Source organism: Galleria mellonella, unplaced genomic scaffold (genome assembly GCF_026898425.1).
Source record: "Galleria mellonella isolate WM207_F2 unplaced genomic scaffold, CSIRO_AGI_GalMel_v1 utg132, whole genome shotgun sequence".
Classification (NCBI taxonomy): Eukaryota; Metazoa; Arthropoda; class Insecta; order Lepidoptera; family Pyralidae; genus Galleria; species Galleria mellonella.
In genome coordinates this window covers 4,080,927-4,107,398 of record NW_026441989.1, presented here as the reverse complement: position 1 = coordinate 4,107,398, position 26,472 = coordinate 4,080,927, and the positions used below count along the sequence as shown (strand labels likewise).

Genomic DNA, 26,472 nt, shown 5'->3' with positions numbered 1-26,472 from the left:
CTGATTATATATATATATATATATATATATATATATATATATATATATATATATATATATATATATATATATACATTTATATATATATATTCTAACAATTGTCTAATATTTATAGTATAAGCTCTGCTTATTTCGGGATTAAATAATGCTGAGTAATATCTCTAAGGTATTTATTATCAGAGGGAGACTTTGTACAAAAGTTGTCTATTTGGATACCATTGTCCCATTCTTGTTTCTGCCATAAAGCAGTTGTTTCGGTTTATACGGCAAGTTACAGGGTACAGGAGCATAATAAATTAGTCCTCAGAAATGGCAAGGCATGAGGGGTATCATGGCCAACATGGTACACTCTCCATGGTACTATTCATGACTATAGAAGATGTTTTCCTATTTTCCATCAATTGAACTGTCAGCTTGTTTGGAGTTCTATGTTGTATAAAAAAATATTTACTATTTATCTTAAAATGTAATTTGTAATTTTTTTATACTTAGGTATTTTAATTAAATTATATTAATAATTAAATTATAGTAAATTTTCAAAGAAAACAAGTTTAATATAATAATACTTATATTTCTCCACTATCATGGGAAATAGATAAAATCACTAAGTATTAATTTGATTTATTATAGTAATAAAATATAAATAAAACATTTTTTTTCAAATAGCTACAGAATTATGTGAAATGTACAAGTTGTAGTTTTACAATTAGAGCAGATTAAGGACAGATTTACAACAAATTTGAAATGAAAATGTAATGTTCACATTTGTTTATAAACTTTAATTATACAATACACAATAACCGTTATTTATGCTTATATTTTATACATAGATATTTTTTTCTGCTTAACTTAATAGACTTTGATAGCTTTACGGTGGGAACACTTTAAATACGATTGGTGGTTTTTCAGCCGTGTTTGAATCCATTTCTAAAAACAAAGTACAAATATAATCGTTATGAGTATGCATACAAGAATATTTCTGTGCTGAGGACAAGTAAAAAAGAATATTATTTGAAAAACAAAAAAAAAATTGGCAAATATATGTTGATTTTCTAGGTATTATCGTTAACAACTATATTTTGAGTATGTTGTGTAGATCATTCTATATTTACAAAGCTTGTTAGGCTTCATTCAGTTCATTTTATGTAAACTGAAATATAACAGGAGATTAAATGTATCTATAGATACTCTTTCATGATATTATCTAAATTACATTAGGCACTAAATTGGCAACCTACAAGGCACTATGCACTTAGCACAGCAATTTATGCTATAACTGTATTAATACCGTATTCATTTTTTAATATGATAGCAATAGATATACACAATTTTATTTAAACGCAAATGGCTTGTCTAGTTAATGAAGAACAATAGTCTACCTGGTGATATGTTAGAACTTTAAAAATATTTCTAGGCTGAAATATTAATGGGTCTCTTTCATTATATGATTTTTAAACAATGTTATTTACTCATATAAATAAGACCCTTCGACTGCTGACTTTTGATTACTTTTATATAATTGTTTCAGTTGTTCAGTTTACGCATGTTTTTATAGCATTATATACATTTAAATATATTTCATATTTACAATGAGCTGCCTAAAGAAATTATATATCTACCTAAATGTGATTTAATGGAATGTAAAAAGAGATTTAGCACTAAACTTGGAACAATTAAGAAGTACTTAACAATGGGGCTTCCTGTGAAAAATATTGCTACACTCAGCAGTTATCTATATTCAAATGTAAGAATGCTATGTTTTTAACATTCAGTTGTCAACTAGTAGGTATTCATTAAGGTACCAAGATGAGTGACAAGTCGCGAGAAGTCTCTGCTAATATATGTTTGTCGTTCCGGGGTCAATAATGTTAGATATGTATTTATATTCAAAGTATAAAATACAAAGTTTTGATAGTGATATCACTCGAGGAGGTACCTTGGGTGACATTTGCTTTTTGTTGTAAAGTGTAAACTGCTGCTTGGCATTTTGCAAATGGCGTGGTATATACTTAGAGTGACAAGCATCCTCGGCGTCAAGTTGCGACATAACGAAATTGCATACTATCACGCACTAGAGAGATGAATGTACTGTTGAAAAAACTGCGTTGAATAAACACAGTGATAGTCCATACGCGAAAGTTCCCTAAGAATACCACACAGTGCAATGTAAACACTGCTTTTTCACTGTTAATGAATGGTAATAAAAAAAGAAATAATGAAAATTAATTTTAAAGCGTAATTAATTTTAAAAAAAATCTGTTATATTGAATATAACACTACTGCAGTTAACTGCATAACATTGTGCAGTACAAATACAAGATTTTATAAAATACATGTGATTTAAACATAATAATCTTAATCTTAACTTAATTTCTATTTGCGCATTTACTAGCGTTGCCAGATGAGTTTTTATTTTTCTCTAAATATTTAATATATATTTTTTTAAATTAATTCTTTGTCAGTTTTACTAAATTATCACTAAATAAGCGACAAAAAAAGATAATAGCCTTTTATGCTAACCTTATAATGTCAAAACTTAAATAAATTACTCAATATTCTGCATACTGATTTTATTTTTATTCAAAATTGCAAAAAAAAAATACCCAATGTGGCAATGCTAGATATTAACGCTTATGATGGAAGCCACCATTGTTTCATATAAAATTTAACGATTGCCAGTTTAGTATGATAATTATACGTAATTTATTTTCTTTTTTATAAGTACTTGGTAAATTTAATAAATAATATTGGAACCCATGTTTTTTTTTATCGAAATAACAGTGCATAAAATGCACAAATACCTAGCTTAAATAAAAATGTTCTATACTAATTAATTGAGTATATTATTACTTTTGTCTATTTTATTTCTGAATAACTAAATTTGATAAAAACACATGTTAATATTGTTTATTAAATATATCAAGTTTATAATAAACACATTAAGCATCCGTGATGAAAAGTTTAAATTTGTTCATATAAAAGTGCGTTTCTTTAATTTACTTATTTCATATTTTTTATATATAATCAATTTTTCAAACTTATATTTTCACTGTCGCTATACAGTTTCGACGAGTATGCCATACGTTGGTATTATAATTAAAAATATTTTTTAACGTAGTGATAAAAGATTTCATTTTATCAATTATCCTAGTCTCACCAATCTTTGTGTACTTAAAGATTGGTTATTTTTATATCTTAATATTATTACTATAACTAGCTCAAACTGTACAGTCAAGATAAAAACAATATTTACAATTCTAGTATAATCAACAGCGATCACACCAAACATACACATCGTTACAACCGAATTACTCGGAAAACTTGGCACACGCGACACAGTTCAGTTCATTCACTTTGTAATAGATCCATATACTGTCTGTTTAGCTATTTTTCAAATATAAGTCTTTTTAACTTTTTGTAAGGTACCGCACTTAAGATCCTTATCAAGTGATTCGGTGGAGTTTCTTAGATCTAGTGTACGTTCTTTGCCAAGTTCAAGATGTAAATTATCTTGTTTAGCAAGTGGTCCTACGTTGGCCACCATGTTAACATTCTTCGATCGCGTTGCCATGAAACTTGTATTAGTGTTTAATGGCGTTTCCAGAGGACTCCGTCTGAAACATAATGTGTCCGCATTATCTAATGGAACATATTTGAAATAAAAAGGGAAATGTCTATACAACTAGTGATTTTGCCAATATGGTACAATATTTTTAGGCAATGTACGTGCCTTTACGCAGTGCAGAATGACTCGTGTTATAATACAATCAATAACATATAAATAGCAGGCAGATCATTTACACGGCGCAGTGCACGCAGATAAATTTAAAGTGTTTACAAGAAATGAGCGAAAATTGGGGATTACACTCACTTCTGGAAATCATAAAAACTCGCCTGTAAAGGAAAACTATAGCATCAATTTTTGATTCTTTGGTATAAGAATAATGTAACTGATGTTTTAATGTACCTGTTTAAATGATTATGTTGTTCATTAAAGGGTGAGGTATCTGTAAAAAATGGATGTCGAAATCTTCGAGAAAAGAGATATCCGATGACAAATCCCACCATAAGTGTCACCAGGCAAGATGCTACCACAGCTGTTAGTAATGCTTGAGCACTGTAAATGTTTCCATCAGCTGCTTCGACCGTTAGTAAATCTGAAATATAATGAAAACATTAACAACAGTTCGACGAAACAAAGTTCTTTGATGTTCTTAATATTTTAATTATTGCATGAAGATTTTTGTTTACCTGTTTCATGTTTATTATTAGTATTTTTCTCTTCAGATAAAACGTTAGTCTCAACTACTTCTATTAGTATTTCATTGCGTATGTCATCAGAATCTGATAACTTAGGTTTCTTTGTTCCCGGATTTTTATTACTATGCCCTGGCATAAGGGCTGGCAACTTATTACATATATCAGTCTTTCCATATTCTACATTCTGTAAAAATCTCTCAGGATTCGGAAATTGCCTATTCCCGACCCAAGAACATTGCTGTTGCTTTGAGTCCCATGCACAGTGGGGATCTTGCAATGATATACACTCTCTGAAATATAATAAAGAAATATTACTTATTTTTAATTACTCACATACTTAGAATACAATGTTTCACTATTCCCATGTCATAAGATGTCGCTAAGAGAATAAAGCACAACATACTAGTGCAAAAGAAAGAAAAGTACTTCACCCTGTGGGTTGTTCTCGGCGTGGTAATAATGTGAAGAAAGGTTTGTGTCTAATACTAGGACATTAAAATTGTTAGAGATGTTTATAAATATATGTAATTTTTTTTTATTTATATTATAAAAATACAGACAGAAATTATGTTACGTTAGCATTCAGAAACCACGTAGGGGTATATTAATACTAAATACATTAAAACTATTTAATTTGTATTAATATCATGTAAGAAGTATCGTTTTAATTTATATTTGATGTTGCTAATAGTAATATTATCCCGTACATCGGTGGGTAGTTCGTTAACAAGTAGAGGAACTAGATAGCCGTATGCTCACCATAAATATAAATACCTACTTGTATTCTGTGTAAGAAACATTATTATTGTAGTTTAATAATTAATCAAGTTTATAGGTTTCTAATAAACGTAGAATTGATTATATACGGTTAGCACTGTTATGTTATGATTTATGTTACATTGTGCCCTTATCTCAGCAAAATTTTCTTCAATTTATTAAAATTGAACATTTTATAGTAGTATCTAGTACGTAAAATTGTATTTGCTAACGACTATAATTGTTACTACAATATCTAAAAATAAGAATTGCTTATTATGTATGGTATTTATAATGTGGCGGGTGTGTTAATGAAATTAATGTTTTATAGCAATACATGACCAATAGTAGTAATACTGAAGTAATTTGATTTACCTGCAAGAACGCACGTTGCCACAATGTGACAACGTTACTGCCTTTATTATATCTCCGGACGCAACAATCAGTTTCTCTGTAGTAAGCGCTACGTGCATTTGCTTGATAGGCATACCTTGAGGTAAAACTTGCACTTCAGATATTACAACAGTCCTTACAGGGTTTTTGCTATATTCATCTACACTAGCGTCAAATTCTCCTTCATTAGATGCTACATTCACAGCCTTTATAACTCTGCCGTCATCCGTACCTACATACATGATATCGTATTTGTTACCGTTCATTGCTTGAACTTGGGGATGAACGGCAATAGCGGAAAATCTGTATTGCAAACTAACTCTAATGAGAATGGGTCGTGCCAAAAATGACGGTACTGCTTTATCCATTAGTGGATGAGTTTTTATAAAATTTACAGCAGAATCTGTAAGTGTTCTGCTATCTCCTATGCAAGTCCCAGGTCTTGGTTCTGGTACTTTATGTTTTTCTAACGGCAGCCAGTTAGAGTTCATGCTTTCTTGGCCTTTGAATGGTCCTCAAATGCTTCCAAAATATCTCTCATAGCAAAAGCACAAACAGCTGACCCTCCTATAGCATTTTGAGGGGTCGTAAATACTGCATATACGATATCGTTTCTACTGCTGCTACTACCATAAACACCATTGATGAGTTCAGTAGTCGCTTCTGCAAATTAATGATCTTCGTTATTTAAACTATACCACGATAGATAACATTATTTGAAATTAATATGGCTACTTACGAATTTCATCAAAATAAAATGGATATTCTCCCGGTATAGAACAGTTAAGGCGTGTTTTTAAAAAGGAAGTCCATCGGTCGCTGAATGTGTGAGGGCCTCCTTTATCGTTTAAACAAATTCTTGCAATTCTTGAGTATACTGCCTAAAATTGGATAAAAAAATTTAAAATTTAGACATATTTATATATATTTTTAATAAAAGGTAATAATGACATGCGCTAGTGGAGGATTTATTACTAAATACATATAATCATATTAGCCTTTAACTGTCCATTGCTGAACATAAGCCCCCGCCCCTCAAGGGGAACCTTGAGGGGCGGGGGTTCCAGTACTTGCAACTACAGTCAGAATTTATAGATGTTTTAGAATGGAAGGAATGTGCAAAGTTATATATGTTTGGTAATGTATAATACGTATATTTTCGAGTGTAGAGTTCGTCTCCACTTGTTTACATACCTTTCCGCAATTCATATATTCAACAGCTGTTTCTCGATAAAAAAAGTAAACGTGACTGGTAGAAGCAATAGCTCCAACAAATGAGGGGTCGTTAAGTAAACGAAGATCAGAACGTTCTGTTCGTACAGGTTCACGATAGATCAGTGGGTCAGTTCCAGAAAAATCTGCAGCTGTTGCCGTGTACAATTGCCCATCTGTAAAAAAGATATATACATATGTACGGGTATATTATCGTTATTTGTTTTCATATCATGTGAATAGCTTCAGGTGCTCACTAAATTTAGATTCTCAGGCAAATCCGTTAAAGCTTCTATTATTCCACGTATAGATACGGTCTCACTTTGTTAATTGGAACTGAGAGATACCTACGTCGTAAAGCATCTACATTTAAAGGCGGTTTCTACGGTGGTCTCACCAGACGGAATGATTTTCGCGCGAATACAGTATTTATTTTCAATCGACTTCAAAAGGAAAATTTGAGTAATATGTTATACGATATTTTCGCCAATAGATTCAAACCGATTATGTGTATACTGGTTTCACAGAGATTGTTCGAATCGATTTGTATGTTTTTTTCTTTTTATTTTTTGTGATTTCGTTTTTATCCCTTTTCGATTGTGTTAAGTCACCCTGTTAACTGGAGTTTGATGTCAGTAATTAACCATAAAGATAAATTACATATATATTTTGAATGAAATAACGCTCAAAATATATATGTATTTTATAATATTGTTTGTAAAGAAATCTATTAAGTTAAATTTGACCTACTTGATTTCAAATGTTTTGCAACTGTTTTTTTTTTATATATAAAATATATGTATATTTATGTATTTTAAAATATTTTTATTTCAATGAATTAATTGCGTTGTTCAATATTGTAATTTTAAAATAATAGATGAAATATTTCTGTTTTCTTTGATGGGTTCTGTTACGTAGTAATCATTATTTAATCTGTGACTAGGTTTCTAACTGTACGATGGTTCAGTGATTAACTGTAAAGGCAATAAATCGATCGATATCTCGGTCGCCGTGTCGTGTTTGGTTCAACCCCCTCAACGGGTTATACTTGCAAGTACCGCTTCATGCAGTCACGCTGAGTGATCATCACAATATGTGACCGTAACTAGGATGATTTAGTAAAAATAATATAAACAGTATATAGAGATTGAATTATTAAAGATTTGATAAACATTTCATTGTACTTACTGGCATATATAGCGGTGGAATTGTGTTGAGGGTCGTATGGGCAGCGGCCGGAGGCATCGAATTCTTCCATAGGCGGTGATTGTGATTGCCGGGTATATCGCCGGCAAAGAGGCTTAAACGCGTTTGTTCCGCAGACCAACAACCCATTGTGTGTCCGCGCTACGACACGTGGGTAATTTTGACATTCATCAGCTGATTTTCCTTTTACTTGGCATAATTCTCGGTGTGCATCCGTTGACTGCCATTCTAGACGCTGTGAACAAAATGGATGAAATTCTGAAATTCTGGCGTCAACATAGTATCGTTCAAAACAATTACGTAGATCTGTTCGGTAAGAGCCTGTAAATACTTTTCTTCTTGTGTCTAGCGTACTGTTTGTAAAGCATACATTTATCCGATTTAGCCGAGAAAAACTGCCATTTATTCTGGTTTTATACTTTTAATTAAAAATATAAATTAATATTTGAATGATGTGAATACAGTGATATACAGCATATGTTTTACATATACGCTATATATAAGTAAATAACTAAATGTACATTTGTATCATATATGTAGGTGTCTGTAGTATTAATTATGTGACATCGACACAATTTACTGCTATTTACTTAATAACTTTTGCGTCACATATCTATTTTATAATCCTTTTATAATAAATTATTTGATGAGAAATTGAAGACGTATAGAATTAATAATCGTATTACAGATATAATCACACAGAACCTTGATAAACTTGTTTAAATACCCACGTAATAAATGAATTTTAACATAATATTAATCAATAAAAATATAATTTGTGTATTTCGTAGAGTAAAAACAGGATGCATTGGTTTTTTAATTTGAATTTTAGTTAATAAAATTAGATACCTACATGCTAAGTGAAATGTATTCTGAGGAAATGTAAGTACGTACAGATCACAGGAAATCGTGGGTGGTCGGGTTCTTTGCTTTAACCGGTTGATGTGTATCGAAATTGCAAACATGAAAGCTCGTGTTTGGTGATTTCGACACCAAGTATCTACACCCATATTGTAGTGAATGTAAATATTGCTGACCCCCAACAATCTGGATTCGATGTCTGTCTGTATTATTATTTATTCTGCAATACCTATCCCTCTTTATATATTTGTATCTAAAGTCTATTATTATTTTTATTAAAGACAAGCTTTTTGTCCGCTACCTTGTACGCGTGGATTTCAGGATTTCAAAAACCAATGAAATAGACCATTTCTAGATTGCGTATCATGATAAAACGTACACCGGTTTTTAAATTAGATCTTCAGGAACATGATTGTAAAATTAGCATCCAATTTGGTGCAGTAGTTTTTGTGTGATGCCATAACAAAAAGAGATAGTTACAGGCATAATTAAAAAAAAAATGTCTTGGTTTTTATTGGTCTTATTAAGACCTATAATTTTTTTAATGTCTTTTACGTAACGACATCGTTTAGTTGCAATTTTATTATATTGATGAGATAAGATATGAACAAAAGAAAAATAAATATATAGTTAATTACATTTTTTTCCATGTGTATCTGTTATCATAAATGATAAATTACTTGTATCTATATAATTGTCGATAAAGTCGATTGCGCAGTTATTGAAATACTTATTAGGTACCTATTTACAATGGTAAATTGTAAAGTGTCTATCTAAAATGTTTGCCTAGACTTTACTTGGAAGATAGAATTAGCTATGAATAATTAATATATGTATTACCTAATTATTTAACTACGGATAATGGAATATTTTCTTCTCCACTTGGTAAACCTAAACATAATATAATGAATTGTAGCGATGCACGTTCAAGAAAAAGTAACCGTGCATACATAATTAGTAACTATTCGGATGCCGTCGAATGAACGCAGTACATTGCCGTGCGTGAATAATTCAACGCATCACCGCACCGGCCGGCATCGGCTCTCTAATATCTGACGAGTAATTTAAAATATTAAGCTTGACGCTTAGATTAAAACCCGACGGTTGGCTCTGTGGTAATATGTAAAATATGCGGGCTGTATTAAAAATTTCTGGACCAGCCGAGTTTATATGAAAACTATTAAATTAAGGTTTCCAATCACAGAAATAGTGCTTGTAATAGTGAGTTTTTGTTTAATGTGTTCATTGGTTGTAATCTTTTTTTCATTACGGAGTGGCTTCTCCTTTTAAAACAGTTCTTCATTATTTTAATTCATACTACTTCATCATATCAGCCGTTAACTGTCCAATGCTGAACATAGGCTTCCCCCATAAGGAGGGTTTGCCAGTAGTTGTTATGTTGTTAGGCGGGTTAGCAACCGCAGTTAGGCTTTGGCGATGTTTTATTAGGGACGTTGCTGTCCATTCTTCGACCATTAAGTTCCCTTGGTCGCCTCTTACGACACTCACTGGAAAGGAAAGGATGGTACATGCCGTGTGATCCCGGTATAGAATGGGCATACATGACATAGTACCTAAATTGATCAATCATACATAGAGGTTGGCATAGAGAAAATGCTATATAGCATAAGTCTGCCTTTTATGCTAAACATTTTTTTTTGTAACTTATTTGATAAAGTATCCCTATAAATGTTATAAATTGAAAGTGAGTTTGTTTGTCTGTTTGTTATTTTATAGAGATTTAACAGCTTAATTACTATGAAATTTGATATATACTTATTGGACGAAGGACGAAGAAGGATATAGGCTATTTTTTTTTTATCTTAGTAAACATATTCCGATCACGTGGATGAAGTAGCGAGTAAAAGCCAGTAAATAAATAAATAGGAAGTTCAAATTATATGATACGTAAGTTTATTATATATGAAATTAACTAATTTATGTAAACATCTTTTTTACGAATAGATTCCATTTTTTCTATTGAATAATTGATCTCCTGTGTTTAGTAGTATCTATAGGAATCCGATAGAAATCCCTAACGTAATAAATAAAACATCAAGGCTAAGTAATTTAAATTTATCTGTCTGTTTTTTGATGCGAAAACTTTAGCAATATCGGGCAGAAGATGGCTGAATGCCAAGTACGTAACATTGCGCCCTACGTTCTGTTTCGTGTTTTTAACTCTCTGAAATCCTATTAGGTATTTGTTATTCCCGACGTAATATCTACCTATACCTGAACCAGGTAGGAAAATCATTAGGTGGATTCCTATTAAAGTAACAATTTATTTATCTAGTTCTGATTTATATTTAACCTAAAAATTCTTAATCGATTTACTGTGTTCCAGAAATACATGTGTATCGTGATTCAGCTTCCGCATTCAAATATAAGTGCTTCCATTTAAAAATCTGAATAAATATGTGTTATACAGACATAGCATTTATAGTATGGTAAAGATCTTACAGGATTTGGAAATAAACATTGTGCTCTGCGAAATGGGCCGTAACTAAGAATAAATGGTGAGTATACGGCTCTGGGTAGCGAATATAGCTTGTATGGGAGAGACAAGATACACAAACCTGCAGTAGAGCCCGATATCATTTTTAGTGTATCCAGCTCAGTAACGATAATACAAAGAACAGTATTGTATTATTAAAGATACAGGTGTTCTGTTTTACATCATATTTCTATTTTTATCCGGAAACAATTTAGAATACATGTTATGTTTATGAATAAATCCCCTAGATGTTGATGTAGGTATCAAATGATCAAATTAATTCATTGTAGTGATACCAATTATTTGCAATTGAAATTGTTATATTTTGTTTTTAGGATATTGCAATCAATGACTAATTTTATTTTAATATTCAAAGCATTGGGTACTCTGAAGTCTTTGTTAACATCGTTAGAGACCAGGAATTTACCGTGAAGATAGATTATGTTAAATTGTTACAAGAAATTCACAATAAGGATAATACTTTAATAATATTTAGAATTTATGAATATGGGTATTAATAATGTAGACTTTATTCTGTAATAATGGTACTGATAGTACCATAGAAGAATGATCTTGGTATGTACTTTTTATTATTGAAAACTGTACCCTATGCATAGTTAAAACTATGAATACTGGCAATTGTATTGCAAAATTCTTATACCTAACTGGTTTTTACATTGTCGGCGAGGCTTAGGTGGCTGAATCGTTTTACGACATAAATAAACAGCACAAAAAGTATACAATTGTATCAATCAGGCAGGAGTGCCCGCTACCGTATCTTTATAAAACCCGTTATCAAGTGCTCCATATTATTAGGGTACCGTAGCAGAATAGTGAAAACAGGGCCTTTATAATTTTATAATCTTTAAACTGCCATAGTTTAGCTTGCCCTTATTATTATTATTTTAGCCCTAACTGTCCACTGTTGAACATAATCGGGAAGGTTATGTTCAACAGTGGACAGTAGACATAAGGGGAGTTTTCGCAGTAATCGCCACGCTTGCAGGCGGATTGGCAACCGCAGATAGGCTTTTACATATGTTTTAAAAGGGACGCTGCTGTCCATCCCTCCACTAAAGCTCCTTTAGTCGCCTCTTACGACACCCACGAGAAAGGAATTATAGCTTTAGTATTTAAGGGTACTATGTATATGGATTATTTAATATAATTTTTACAATATAATTTTTCGATAAGGGTATCGATATTTATGAAGGATCTTTCGAGATTTTGAAGGAGGAGGAGATGAGATAGTCTTTGAAAAAGTTATTCCCAATGTGATCAAATTATTATTATTCTAAAACGTACTCATGTATATTAAAAAAAAAAAAAAATTACAACTTAGAATATTAACTATTAATTCTTTTAAAATCTATCTACAATACAAAATCATTTCGCGGATTATTGTACCTAATGTTAATAATTTAAAGATGAGAAATAACAAGCAAAAACTTTAAAACCAGTACACGGAACTTTATTAATAGGTGTACGACATGCTCTTGTCAGCTTATTATCTTTTATCTCAAATACAACAGTTCTGCCTGTGGGTTTGGTTTGTTGGTGCAACTGTCTGTCTGCCAGCCAGAAAGTTATCAAAATATTATTTTGATATTATATCATATTCACATAAACAGTTATATTTACGTACGTACTAAATTGAAAGAATAAATTTTCATTCTAACTCAAGTTAGTGTATTTTTGTCAATAATGGTAATTTGAAAGTTTAAAAACAATTACTTAATTTGATAGCTGTCATAAAGTTTACCAACTAAATATAATTGTATAGGTAAGCAAATTAATAAATACCTGCTCTATATTCTCCGATAAGTCGTAGAGGCTGAGGTTGTAGACCATATTCCTGAAAGATAAAATTAGTCTACATAATTTTATTAGTCCTAATAATTAAGTATGCACATTTTAACGAGGCTGCTCTATAGAGGAACGATGTTGAGACGCTCAGCTCTGTTACTCTCGCCTAAATACAAATTGATATTCCTAGGAGAACCCTATATGGATATTACGTTACTAGATGCTAATTTCCCGTAATCGATTCCAAACTTTATGGTGTGAATGAATATAAATTGGTCGAGCTTCACGTGTTTCTGTTTATGTTAATATAAACGTATTTACTCACCTTCCTCCCACTATTATAGAGAAGTCATCTTTGTCTAAAATACGAAAGTGGTCTGGCGCCATCGCGTTGCCTACGAACTGTTCAGAAGTTTCATCGCCTATAACAAACCAATTAATTAAAAGTTTTACTTAGTTACTGCAGTTTAATAAAGAGAACTAAGGTTATTAAGCCACAATATAAATGCGAGTAGCTATTAATAAATAGTTGGTCTCGGTTGGATTACGTTCAGGTTGGTGATCAATACTTGTTGGCAAAAATTTTTGGATATTAATTATATGGAAGAAATTTGTACATTTTAAGTAGAATATTGGCAATGTAAACTCGGACTAGTTGTGTATATTTATTCTGATTTATTATATCTTTCATACCTAACATTGAAGCCCGAAACCACATAGAAATATAATACGATTCAATATGTGCTGTTTTTCGGATGCTTGTGGAGAAATCTCTTTTTGTGCACATTAAACGAACAATGTTCCCATTGTACAACGATTAAACAACAATGGACGTTAGCGATTTCATAACAATGCTTGAGAAATTTTCACGTGTCAGTCCAAATCTCGATAGGACCATCTTATCGGTAGCTTGTTGCTGTGACATTTTTGATATGGGTTATGAATTTAATGATTATCAATTTTGGCACATTACTTATTGATATTTTGTTATCTACCTACAATTTTAGTTAGACATTCAACGAATTATTTGTTTTCAATTGGCATATATTTTATTTATGTGCATGTTACATGATATCTTTTTGATAGCTTAATTTTATCAAAATGATAGTACTAAATTTTACAGTATTTATATATATATATATATATATATATATATATATATATATATATATATATATATATATATATATATATATATTAGCCAATTTTAAGCCGACTTAGGTAATTGTATTTTTATTTGAAAACTTTATGAGTTAGTCACATACAAATTTTGTCACATTTGAAGTCTGGCTTTTGTGGAACAAAAGTCTCTTGATGCTTTTCGACTCTATCAATCGCTTTGAAATTTGGCGTACAGGTAGTATTTGTTGTGTTAGAGAAGGGCATTGAGAAGTTAATTTTAAACTTTCGTGTTGTTTATATTCGAGTAATTTATATCTCGATCATGACCGTAAAAATTAGTCTACAGCATATTTCAATTCTAGACTTTAATAGGCCATAGACTACATTTTAAAGACTAGCGAAGTAACTAATACGAGTACAACTACTATTATCGTAGATATTAAACTCTTACCGTATTTGACTTCTATGCGAGCACTGGAGTCTGGCATCCACGCTTGAGCCGTGGACACTAAGAGCACCAGTAAGGCTCGGGCGATGGCCATTTTGGTTTAATACTTCTCTTTTTCGATACACGCCATCTTCCACTGCGCACTGGAACAGAAATATAAGGAATGGTTATTTTAAAAAGAAAAAAGTTCATATGGAAAATCTTATTTTTAAGTAAATAACCATTGTATTATATTTAGGAATTGTGTAATCTTATTTTTTGTGTTGTTCATGATTGTATATTTTTAATGTAGCCACAGAAAATTACTGCAAACGATTTTAGCAAAGATTATATAACTAAAAAAGAATTTAAAAACAAAATAAATTACGGTAAAATTTCTCATATCACCTAAAATATAACTACGTTCATTCAAAAACATTTTTTGATCTCTGAGAAAGTTTGAAATGATGCCCAAGGTATATTGGTAAATGGTCGTGTAAATGAGTTTCGGAATCGATTCATAGCTATTTTAGAAAAGAAACTTTATTTAAGTTCAGGTTCAGTCAGTTCATCTCCATTTAAGAGATTCTATTTATTCAGTTATTCCCCCGTATGTTCGTTGTCTGATTTTTCAGAAATAGAGCAACAAATATGTTTCAAGGCAATACAAGTACATAATTATTATTTTAAAAGTATTAATTTAGAAATTTAAATGTGGCGAGAAGAAAAATAATGAAGGGTTAATGACAATTTGTGGAGGATGTCGTTGCAAACGTGTTACGTTGCCGTCGGTCTGGTTCTTGGTCTCACGGGTTGGACGATGCATGCACGCAATATACATTACGCTCAAGATTCGCATTCTATTTTTTTTTTCATTTAACTATTCCAGCGATCGTGAGAAAAAGAACTCGATCGTCCCATTCCCTTAACTGGATATCCACTCTGTCACGATATCTCGTTTTAATCCACCTTTTATGCTTCGATACGGTTTATTGCAAGACGTTCCCGTTTTTTATACAGATCTTTACTTTGAATTGCTGTCATAAAGAGCATAATGTTGCAGAAAAGGCTATAAATGGTTTATGATTTCTACATAACTACCTATAGCTAACATATAAGCATAATTATATACTATGCAATTTTTATATACAAACTGTTTATACAGTATATTTTAATATATTTTTCTAAATATTGTCTATTTGTAGGGTTTTATATTAAAAAGTAAAAATGTAATGAATGTGTTTATCTTCTTGTGTCAGGCATTTTTCACACAAAGCGTTTGACACATCTTGTCATTTTGTATAGTTATATACTATTATCACCGTCTAAAGAACTTTCTCTCGTTACATCGCGATTCAAATATCCTTTTTGGAATCACCAGTATTAAACCCTTCAAAAATATGGCATTATTTAAATTTATTAGTGATAAAATCAATACTGAAGTGACATAACTTTAGCGTCAGATGTGTGTAACATTGTAGCTAAAAGGGTTGACAATTCGCATAGAGGTAGGCGTTTCTATACGCATTTGCACAGATGTGCTATAAAGTACCTATATACAGTACGTAGAGCCCAGGGGCGCTCGTTGCGATGTAATATTATATTTCTTAGTTCCGCGACCATCTGTTTGGAGTATACATCGGATACTACTACGCAATAACTCGTTAGCGAGAATTCAGCCACCCCTATATATTTTGGTTCGAACCTGCACTTAATTTATTGGCACGGATCTGGCGGCAAAATTACCGGACAAAACAAACGAGCGGTTACCGGATAAAAGGTAATAACATCGTTATTCTAAAAATTATGATTATTTGTCAAAAAATGATCAAGACTACCTTCTTGTATTTATAAAGCCATTCATTTTCTACTGACCATAGGTAATAAGGTTCTCAAACTGTCTCTATTTTTTGTGTCTATTAAGTGTTTCTTTGATAATTTAGTATCATAATATTAAAGATTTTTTATGTAAGAGGGCGACAAACGAGCATGAGATCATCTGATGGTAAGTGCTCACAGCAGCCCATGGCCACTAATGACCACCAGGGAAGTCGCCAATATGTTGCGGGACTTATATATAGATTAATTTTTTATTGACAAAAAGATATTACAAATATGGGTAATTTCAATATTTTTTGTCCTACAACTAATATAGATATTGTATATAGAGATAAAAAGTTTAATTTCACAAAGTGATTTAATGTAGACGTCTCGGATCGTGCCATTTGCTATAGCAGTTTATAACTGAACCGGTTACAGTAATAAAGATGGCATTGCATTCTGATATGTACCTAATACGAAATAAGAAAGGTATAAAAATTCAAATGAATATTTAATGGAGTGGTTTAGGGATGTTCCGATGTTACAGGTGTACCATACATCGTGGTTAATTCTCAGGTATATATTGGAGCTTTAGTGCGTAGGTAATTTATGTATATATAAAAATTATGTCAAGCGAATTGCTTGCGAATCACTAGATCAATTTGAAAATATTTTTTCAATAAATATATTGATTTAGGAAACAGAATTTGAAATTTAGACTATATCGGCGGGATCTGTTAATTTAAGTTTATTTTATATACCTACCTAGTTACCTATAAATTTATTTCTGTTATACTTTAGTTTGTGTATACCAGTGTGGTATAATCAACGATTATAATTTACAAATATTATAAATTGTATAAGAGAGAGAGAGAGAGAGCATTGGTGATGTGTATGTGTGCGTGGTGTAAACAAGATAAGGCTACAATTACTTAGATGCGGTTGATATTTGAGCCTGGGTGAGAGTGGGGTCTGTCGAAGTTTCACATGAAACCATGCAAGTCGGGAAGCTGTGGTTCTTTTTCTGCTAGCGCAATAAATAACCGTCACGGTTAAGTCTGTAGGCTAACATAGGATCTAAAGGACTATGGTAAGACGATAAAACGCAGTTTCGTACCATTTTTCCATATCAGCATACAATTTATTGCCGCTTCTGGCGTTGTCACGCGTGAAATGTGTCTCTAAACGACGTGATAGGGATAGAGGGATAACTACGTGGTGAGACTTGAAAGTGGGGATTGAGACATCTCGTGAACAATTTAAGTATGATTTGTTGATACATTGTTGTCTGAAACTGACATATGTGAACGTGAATGAACATGACAGACTCGATACTAATGATAAAATATATGGATATTAATGTATCAGAATAAAATGTATGCAATATTATCTACTTATAATAATGATATGGATATTTGAGCGTCTCGCACACAATGATTTCCCGCACCACGTAGTTCGGGCTACGGTGTGAAGTGTCACAGTCTTAGATTATATTAATCTAAGGCTCAGTGCCCTTTTTCGACTATTATCTAAAATGATTTAAACTATTATCAAAAATACTGTGGTGCGACTTTTTCGACTATTATCTAAAATGATTTAAACTATTATCAAAAATACTGTGGTGCGAAATACCCCATGGAAAAAGAATACAAGTGTATTTAAAGCAGTTGTCTAAACTTATGTTTATCTATTTTGTTTAGAATTATTAAAACCGTCTAAGTGTACTGTTATATTTTAATTAACAAAAGAGTCGTTTTTAAAAGATATGTATATTAATAGGTATATATTTATATAAATTATGTACTGACCTCACGAATAGTCATATCATAATTGTACATACATTGTAATAAACACAGGGCAATAGATAACTTAGAGGTCATTAGTTTTTAGGAGTCTGTACTGAAATGGTTCACTTGTCCGTATCTCATTGGATTATAACTTCGTTATGATTGCAACAATTTTATGGGGTCACGTTTTACATAAACCATTATACTATGTATGCGTCCGTCTCTATTTTATGTATTTGATATAACCTACAATTAATATACTCACAGTTATATTATTTATCAGTTGGTACTGATTTTAAACTGTATTTTATTATGTTTATTTTGAGCTTCTAATGATTATTTTTTGTATGAATATTTATTATTTGTATTACACGGTCTCAGACAACGAAATGACGTCTCTACATTATTTATAATACGTATCTAGAACAATAAATACAAATTTATAATTTTCAGCTATATTGATATATAGCTTTAGTATTACTGAACCCCCAGTTAAAGTATGTGAAATGCGCACTTAACTAGTTCTTCAAACCGTACTTTTCAAATCATACGTGCGTCGGTTTCCTAAATTAGCAAGGCCTCGTTTGTAGTATTGTTACTTACCAGATTAGAAATACAGTTATATTTACGAACTCTGGGTCGATGGTCAGTGAGAGCATGTAGTACGCATAAGAGACTAAATGTATGTCAACTATGTCAATTTCTAAATGATTGTAGACATGAAAAGATAAAATCCGAGGTTTTGTATAAAGTTCATCGAAGTCGTTAGCATTTAGTCTCTCTAATTTGCGGTTGGTATATCATGCCTAACAACGCTAACCCTAATGATACCTATTTATGAAATTGTAAAATTTTCATGCATGGTATGATATTAATTTTTTTTTTGAAAATATGTATTTACACAAATCGTATATGTAACTGATTTTGTATGAAAGATTCAATGTATAGTCAAAAATTCAAAGGCTCTATTCACCTCTCAAGGCTATCGAGCTATGAGGGCGTAACAGACAAGATTGTTATAGGTATCAATTATCTATTAAACTATTAAAAAATTAGGCACGACATAGGTAAGATATGTTTTTAACAATACTTTTCAGCTTATTTTAGGGCTTAATATAATGCTGTATTTTTTCGATGTTGATGATTATTTTTGTAATTGCAAGTCTGTTCTTATACATTTGGTCTACGATAATAATTTTGTCTTAAGTATTGTGTAATTGTATAGGTAAGTATAAAGTTTTTGTGTCAATTTTATAGCTGTGTTTTTATAATTTTACATTAAGTTATTTATGAGTATTATAAAATATAATGGTAATTTGCAAGGTTTAATATGTTACAAAATACATTGTATTGCAAATTTTTCGGTAATATTCCAAATATCACTGAATATTTATTAATTGATCATGGTAATTGTTATTACATTGACTTTTGCTTGGAATGCAATATGAAGTTTAATTGCAAAATAATGTCATTTACATTAGTAATAGCATTAACAAGTACTTACTTAAAACAAGTTTTTACATTGAAATATATAATTTTATTGCTTTCTAATTAATTGTACTTTACCAAATTTCAAATTACAAGGTATTAATTATGGTCGAATGCAGTAATAGATTCCTCAAAGAGATTTGCTTTTTTGCGAGAAATAATTTAATTTAAAAATACCGTTGTGCCTAATTTAGGATCACAACATGTTTTGCTGGTTTGAGTCATAGATGAAAGATCAATATATTTTTTTATGTGATTTACAAAACAAGGATTCCAATTCGTTTGCTTTTTTATGACCACCTGTTCTGTGATTTAATTTTTTTTGCGTTTAGAGCTTTGTATACGTTTCTGTTTAGGTATGAAATATCGTATTTCTTAATTATGTAGGTTCGTATTATTTTTTTCCTATAATATATTTTTAATACATAATAATTGTTTTTTATTAAATCTTTTTTAGTTAGGGAATTTATCAATAGAATACCAGAGGTAAAATATGTACCAAAGTCGTTTGCTTGGGCACCTCTGTCCTATTCGTGTTTTTACCGTGAAGTAGTTGTGTTTGCATGGCTGTGTTTTGATCTGAAGGGTGGGATATGTATGACAGTGAATTTACAGGGTACAGAGGAATACCACTTGAGTCCTCAGGAAAGGCAACGCATGGGGGTATCATGGGCGAAACAGTATACTCTGTTATGTTCATGGCACTGCTCATGTCTATAGGCGACGGTTACCACTTCCCATCAAGTGGGTCATCAGCTTGTTTGTCATTCTAAGATGCATAAAAAATTGACAATTTACGTGAGTCTTATACATTTATAGGATTATAAAAAAATTACCTATAGACATTTTATCTACTCGAATTTGTCATATTGTTATGACTATCGTTTGTTATATCGTGTTAACCTATTGACCTCAACATATTTTTGTCCAGCAGCATCTGGTATTTTGATTTGTGCATGTGACGCATGCGTAATTATGCAGGATGCGATAATGTCATTCATTAATTATGAATGTCATTTACTAACACGAGTAATTGTTTCCTCTATTTATACGCGTAAGGTTGAGGAGTCTATTGAATGAATCACAATTTACGTGATGTTTAAATTATCTTAGATGCTAGTATACAACTTGTCTTTTGTATAGGTTGATATCAATGTAACGCCTACGCTTTATCCAAAGAATTTAATAAAATAAAAACGTTTGAATATGTTTTTCGATTTTAAAACATAATGAAATCTTTATTGTAAGGGCCAATACGAACTAATTTTCTAATAGATTTAAGTCAATTATTAGAATTTTAGTTTATGATACTCCATAAAAAAGTAATTACACAAAATTATCGAATTAAGATAATAGGTTAAGAGAAATGCCTCATAATTTAATATTATAAATATGTTGAAAAATAGAATTTTTATTAAATGCTGGCTTAGTTTATATCTACATATTTGTTGCGTAGTTGCTACTACATAATTATATTATACTTAAATGTAGTTATATATTGCTGTAATGTATCTACCTAATTATCTGTAACTTATCGTTTTATCTTTAAAAGCATTGCTTACTTTTGTCGAAAGAACTAATAATAATAAATAAAAATGTCGTGTGGTTAGTATAGAATAGGTCACCCCTTTCTTTCCTAGGGGTGTCGTAAGAGGCGACTAAGGCACCTGGTGGAGGGATGGGCAGCAGCGTCCTTTTAAAACATCGCCAAAGCCTAACTGCAGTTGCCAGACTAGAAGCCAAGTACTGGCAAAACCCCCGTTATGAGGACGGCCTATGTTCAACAGTGGATAGTTGACGGCTGATATGATGATGATGAAGTAAAAAGTCTCGTCTTATCGATTAAAAGAATAAAGGGGCTAGTCTAGTCACAGCAGATATGTTCAAAGGAAAATTTAGTTAAATGGGCAACCGTGTTCGTTGTTGACTCTACTATCGCACTAGTCGTAGTTTATTAACACTGACAAAATTTTTCTAAGGAGATTAGTTCAATCCAAATACATATATGAAAATAATCGTTTGTACCTATCTAAATAGTATATAAAAGTAACTATCTAAATTGTTTGTATCACTGCGCAGTTTATATGAAAATTTTCAAATACTTGATAATTTTGATTCAATTTAAATATCTTCCTTGGGGAAACTTGTCCAGTTCTATGACTACCTAACATAAACTTTTAAATAGAGTAAAAAAAATTTTTTTTGACTACCATTGATTTTTATAGGTACGTAAACTTTTTTAAGTGTAAGTCTGAGTAACAAACTGTGTTATTAACTAGGTTCAATTAGCAAGCTGCTAGCTTTCTAAATTATGGCTTGTATCCACCACACGGTTGCACACAACAAAAGAGGGCACAAACAACTGTGCTTTTGACTGTACAATTTACTCCGTAGAGCAGACTGGTCCGTGGAGCGACGCTAGCCGTGTGTCAACAATGGCGCTCTCTCCTTCGTTCCCCTATTCGAGTTTTTGTTTGTACCGCCTCCACACATCGAGTCTATGTAAGGACGTAGATGTGTACACGGACTCTGTGAGGGTACTCACCGTGTTCAAATATGCAACGTTTAGGTAATCCAAACGTGCGTTTTCAATCCAATGGTCATCGCATCACTGGCGATTGGGCATACAAAAATGAAATTTTAAAAACACTATATATACATCCGCACTTTCGTGGTGAGCTTTTTAACATAGTCACAGAATCCACAACACACTGAACACGAAACACGTAGCAACCACAAAATCAGTGTCTGTCACTTTATTCACAAAACCGGTTATTAAGTAGGGTGTGCAACAGTTGTGTGTTTACTATAGGACGGAGTAAAGCGGTCCGGTAGCGCAGCACCGGCGTGGTATCACGGAGCACTCGGCTGGGGTACTGGCGCGACAGAGGCGCCCCTCTATTCTCGCAACAGAACTGGCTTGACTGGCCTATCTGCCTCTTTTTCTAACATGCGCGTGAGTCGCTGCTATTACTTCGATACAATACAACAGCGTTACCAGTTCTACCATATTTTTTGTTTTGTGTTGACGTTTTCTAAATGAGGGGCCATAAAATAGAAACGTACTCCGTTGAATAAAAAATTAGAGGGCTATGATCTTAACGTTAAACTGCCTAAGAATTTCCTCATTTTATACTGCTATATAGAAAATTAATGTATTTACGTATGCTATTACGTATTTGGCAACTAGGCAACTACTATTTGGAATATATTAAAGCATATTTTTTGATCGATTAACATTAGTAACACTAATTAAATAAATTCTTTATTTGACTGATTATGTAATTGTGTAATCTATTTTCAATGGACTTCAAAAAGAAGGAGGTCCTCAATTCGGATATATTTTTTGTTTGTTACCTCATAACTTCATCAGTTCAAAACCGATTTGAAAAAATCTTTTTTTATCTGAAAGGATATACTTATAGATTGGCCCCATAGAAGTTTTATTAAAATCGGTTCAATAGTTTTTAAATCAAAATAATTGTTTGTGTTGTGGGACACAATCTTTAATTATTATAATATCTCAGTTACGTTTTAATGGTATGCCATGACGTACTTGTAAGCGAAATAGTAGTCAACTTCATAAAACGGCATTGGCCGCATGTGGCAATCCTAGTTTATTCTTAACGTCTATGGGTTCATCCCTCGCTGTGCGCTCAGGTAGTGACGTTAGGAGAAAAGACAAAAAATAGATATAGTGGTGGCATTTACTATGAACAGAGACGGTTATGGAACAAAATTGAATAAGAATTTTGTATTTATTAGGTATAATTAAAAATTGATAAACAAGAATAATGGATAGGTGTATAAAATTAAATTTACTATAAATATATTAAGTAAACAACAATATACAATATTAAATTTACCAAATGAAAATGTTAATAATAAGTTTAATTAAATAAGCAAATAAAAAAAAATATGGAAAGAGTGAAGAGAAAACAATAAATTTAACTCTATCCATAAGTAAACTATAATAATTATAGTTTACTTATGGATAGAGAGATAAACAGAGTTGTCATTGTGTAACAATTATGAGTGTGGAGTGTATGCGATTGTCTATGTTAGCGAATCTATTATAATTGGGCTCATTGCTCTATAATATTTCTATTTACAATATATTTTATTAATTACTTAATAGGTATTGAAAAACATCTTCTTAGCTGCCGTCAATTTATAAAATCTTGTTTATCCAAGAACAATTCTCTGGCCTATTTGATAGCTGGTTTTCAGTTACTGTTGGCTCTATAGGAATTTTTTAACCTTTGTTATGAAGTACTCTCATAATTATGACATAACAATAAATTATTCATTAAATTCGTCTCGTTCGTCGACTTCATCTTTTTTCATATAAATCTTCGAAGCACAGGCCAAAATCTATATATATATATATATATATATATATATATATATATATATATATATATATATATATATATACGAAAAAGATGTTAATATTTTGTATATATATATATATATATATATATATATATATATATATATATATATATATATATGTATAATGTATATATATTATATATATGAAATTATTGTATAATATTTTGTACATATTTTTGTTTATGAATAAATAATATAAAAAAAAAAAAATGTACTCGTGTATGCCCCAACCACATTTAATTCGTTCATTTGTAAAAATCAGTTAAAAAAAAACAAAATTGGAATAGACTGCAACGAGATGCACTGATTTCTATTTATTGTGGGAACGTTCGTACGTGACAGGTGCTACTTGGGGCCGTACCTGCGGTATTATGCGCCCGCAACCTCATATAAATTTATTAACCATAGCTGTCTGCTATTATAATACAAAATACTGAAATAGTGTACTAACACTTAACTATTTTTTAAAAATAATTTATAATTGTATATATATATAGTCCGGGTTTAGTACAATATTTTGCAAAGAAAATTATATTTACCCTTGCAGAGTAATAATTTGCTAAATTTTTATTTTTATTAATTAACTGCTAATTAATCTGTTAAGAAGAAAATTAACAAATATCGATACATGTCGTTATCAAAATTCGTTAAAAATAGGTATCGCTATATAGCTATTTCAATTAACAAGAAATTCTGGTTTTCTTGTCAATTGAAATAGCTATTAAAAGAAAAATAGAAATTATTAAAAAAAAAAAAACAGTAATTCTTTAGATTAATATTCAGACTATTTGAAATAGAGACCCAAGTTATCACAGTGTTACAAGAAACATTATTTTAAAGGATGTAGATATTTGCAAATTGATATTAACTAATTTCTATAGACCTACAATCACGGTTCGGTTAAAAATTCGCTTCTAGTGATATTGACGTTTGTCCAAGTTCATTAAAATTGATAACCTTTATAAGATTGCGGTTTTAATTTGTCCAACGCATATGTACTTATAATTGTAATATACATAGATTTTAGTTAGAGTTGCATTAAATTGTAGGATATAAGTACATATATAATACATATATAATAATGGTGTAGGTATTTATTATGACTAAATCTTTTTTATTCATCAAAATTGATGATGGTATCGCGTATTTCTTTTAGATCAGAAATCGGTTAGAAATGTAAATTTTGTTTTCATTAATTATCTAAGAATAAATTATTACTATTAGATTAGATTTATTATTATTAGAGTATTGCATTCATAATAATTAACGTTATTCTTTTTAATAAAATTAAATAGTGGTAAATGTGCATTTTTTTTACGACAAGGCAATTCTCCTTGTACCTATTCACATGACATAAGAAGAGTTTGCCTGGAGTCACGAATACACAACTACTTACATATAATATTACCTGTACGTATGCTGAACGATGTACTCACTCGATGTTACAACTACATCGGAGTAATTAAGCCATTGGCCCTACGTTCCCGAGGGATGTTGTTTAGTATCTCTGAGAGTTTTGAAAGCATCTCAGCTTGTTCTTGTTTTGTGCTCTCCTGCTTAACATAACATTTGGGAATTATGTGTTTAAAGGTCTCTTACAAGGTCTGACTATACAATATGCAGATCAGTTACAAGAACCTATTAACAATTAAGTTACTAAAGATTATTAACAACAGTAAAAATATCTTTTTATAATTATGTTATTTATATTTATACTGAATGTGTCACATATTTTTTAATAAATACTTAAATCAATAATAACAATAAATTAAAAAATAAAGTTCAACGATTATTATAAATGATTACTAAAAATCAAGCACCAGGGTGGTCCAGTGAGGATCGAAGTCACTTCGAAACAATATACTCGTATACCTTCATATTATAAGTAGTTGTAAAATGTCCTGATCTGATTTCGATGAGAGCTTCACAGATGCACAGCCTGCAGAAAAATATCAGTAAATATATCTCATATTGTGACTTTAAATTTCCTGTAGTATTTATTTTTTAAATTTTGTAGAAGAGACTGTTTCATATTTATGGGTAGGTTATGTACCTATTATGTATTAGATATGTAATTAGATATTAATTTATATTTTACAGTTAAAATGTATTTCTTTCACTATATGGGTACAGTAAATAAATAGTTTGCTATAACTATATATATATATATATATATATATATATATATATATATATATATATATATATATATATAGATGAGAATGAAAACAGGCCAGTTAGTTGAAATTATAATATTAAAAATTAATAGTAAAGTCTCAGTCATCTACATACACATGATATTATGGTACTTATACCTATGTGCATACATGTGAGTTATTTAAAAATAAAATTATAAAAATTGAGGCCCTTAAAAGAGCAATAAATATCAACATTATCTCATTGTTTATCTAAACACAAAGTCGTGTACAAAATCTTTAACG

The 26,472-nt window shown here is 30.9% G+C and overlaps 1 protein-coding gene across 1 annotated transcript; it reads right to left on the bottom strand.

Annotated features, from left to right (window-relative positions):
- Positions 1–605: 605 nt before the first annotated feature.
- LOC113518093 (semaphorin-1A) lies at positions 606–22,534 on the bottom strand. The gene is given in 12 exon segments (XM_026902857.3): positions 606–3,614; positions 3,968–4,157; positions 4,252–4,550; positions 5,392–5,920; positions 5,923–6,072; positions 6,149–6,290; positions 6,604–6,797; positions 7,810–8,062; positions 12,989–13,040; positions 13,317–13,413; positions 14,565–14,704; positions 22,182–22,534. Coding segments are annotated over 11 exon segments (2,220 nt in total). The 5' UTR covers positions 14,656–14,704; positions 22,182–22,534; the 3' UTR covers positions 606–3,391.
- Between the last annotated feature and the right edge of the window lie 3,938 nt (positions 22,535–26,472).